At 65.6% G+C, this 1,240-nt stretch overlaps 1 protein-coding gene across 2 annotated transcripts in view; it reads right to left on the reverse strand.

Moving 5' to 3' along the window:
* The window catches only part of DPF2 (double PHD fingers 2), a 13,752-nt gene extending 13,112 nt beyond the window's left edge, over positions 1-640 (reverse strand). For both annotated transcript variants that reach the window (XM_029956883.1, XM_029956882.1), the window contains exon 1: positions 532-640. In XM_029956883.1, coding sequence (XP_029812743.1) covers positions 532-563 — 32 coding nt within the window. In that variant the 5' untranslated portion in view covers positions 564-640. The remainder of the gene's footprint in view (positions 1-531) is intronic.
* Between the last annotated feature and the right edge of the window lie 600 nt (positions 641-1,240).

Raw genomic sequence — 1,240 nt, forward strand, 5'->3', positions numbered from 1 at the left:
CCCCCCCCAACCCCGAACGTCACGGGGCTGTTAAAACAAAACAGCTCCGCGGGGCTCAACTGCGCCAGGGCTGCGGAGCCTGTTGCTCCAGGACCGGCTGCGGGCAGCCGGTGGGGAGCGGTGGGCGGCCGGGCTTCGCGGGGACACGGGTCGGTCCCGGAGCCGCCCTCGGCCCGGCCCCTCCGGACCGAGGCGTCGGGTCGCGAGAGCGCACCCAGACTGTCGCTCGTACGCAACAGGGGCGCCATGCTCGGGACACCGCGAGCCCGAAGCAAAGCTCGGACCGCACAGCCTCGCAAGGAGGCTGCCCGTAAGGGGCTCCCGTGTGCCCCCCTCAGGGCCTCCACAAGTTTCCAAAGAAGCGCAACGTCTTCCCGGGAGTCTCCTGTTGCCCTCCCTACAAGGAGTCGCAACGACGCCTTCTCGGGCACGTCCTTCCCTCCGCCTCGTCCCCTCCTTCACCTCCCCCTACTCCCCGGTCCCTTACAAGACCCCGGCACCGGCCTAGGAGAGAAAGAAACGACTACTCACAGCTTCACTACATTTTCCACCACAGCCGCCATCTTCCCTGCTCCTCTCCCTCAGGCCGGGAGGCCCGGAGCTCTCAGCGCGCAGGCGCCGGGACCGCACCGGGGAACCGGTTTCCTCGTTCCTCTGCGCAGGCGCCGCCCGGGCGCGCGCGCCCGAGAGCGAGGCCCGGAGACCAGGCTTGGGGAAGGTCCGCCCGGCCGGGGGAGCCGAGGGAGCCCGGTGCGCAGGCGCGGTGGAGGCGGGCGCGCGCCCCGGGGGCCCCCCCCCCCCGCTCTTGCCCGGTGTCTTCCGCTGAGTGGGCGGGGCCTGCGAGAGAGGATCTGGCCTGGTGCAGGAATGAGAGGGTTGATGAAATGACGAAATGAAGGTTGGTGAAAACTGGCAGAGATGGGCTAGATGGAGCACATGCGTTCTGCTACTTCGTCGACCTTTAATCTTGTGGTTAATCCTTTGCCTTCACGGGCTCGGGGAGGGGGATGTTGGTGGGTAGCCAGAGACTGGAGTGGTGCACAGTCCTCTCCCGGCCCCCCACCTCCGCCAAATGCCCATTTAGGGAGAGGAAAACTAACGTCCAGAACTGATCAGTTCCTTGTCCTGAATATTGGACTCTTGGTAAAAGTTCCCTCACCTTCCTGTCACCAAACCCAGCCACCAACTGCTATGATAGCCACTTTTCCTTCCTTTCTACTTCTGTCCCTCCACCCAGGCC

The sequence above is a fragment of the Suricata suricatta genome, chromosome 11 (genome assembly GCF_006229205.1).
Source record: "Suricata suricatta isolate VVHF042 chromosome 11, meerkat_22Aug2017_6uvM2_HiC, whole genome shotgun sequence".
Lineage (NCBI taxonomy): Eukaryota > Metazoa > Chordata > Mammalia > Carnivora > Herpestidae > Suricata > Suricata suricatta.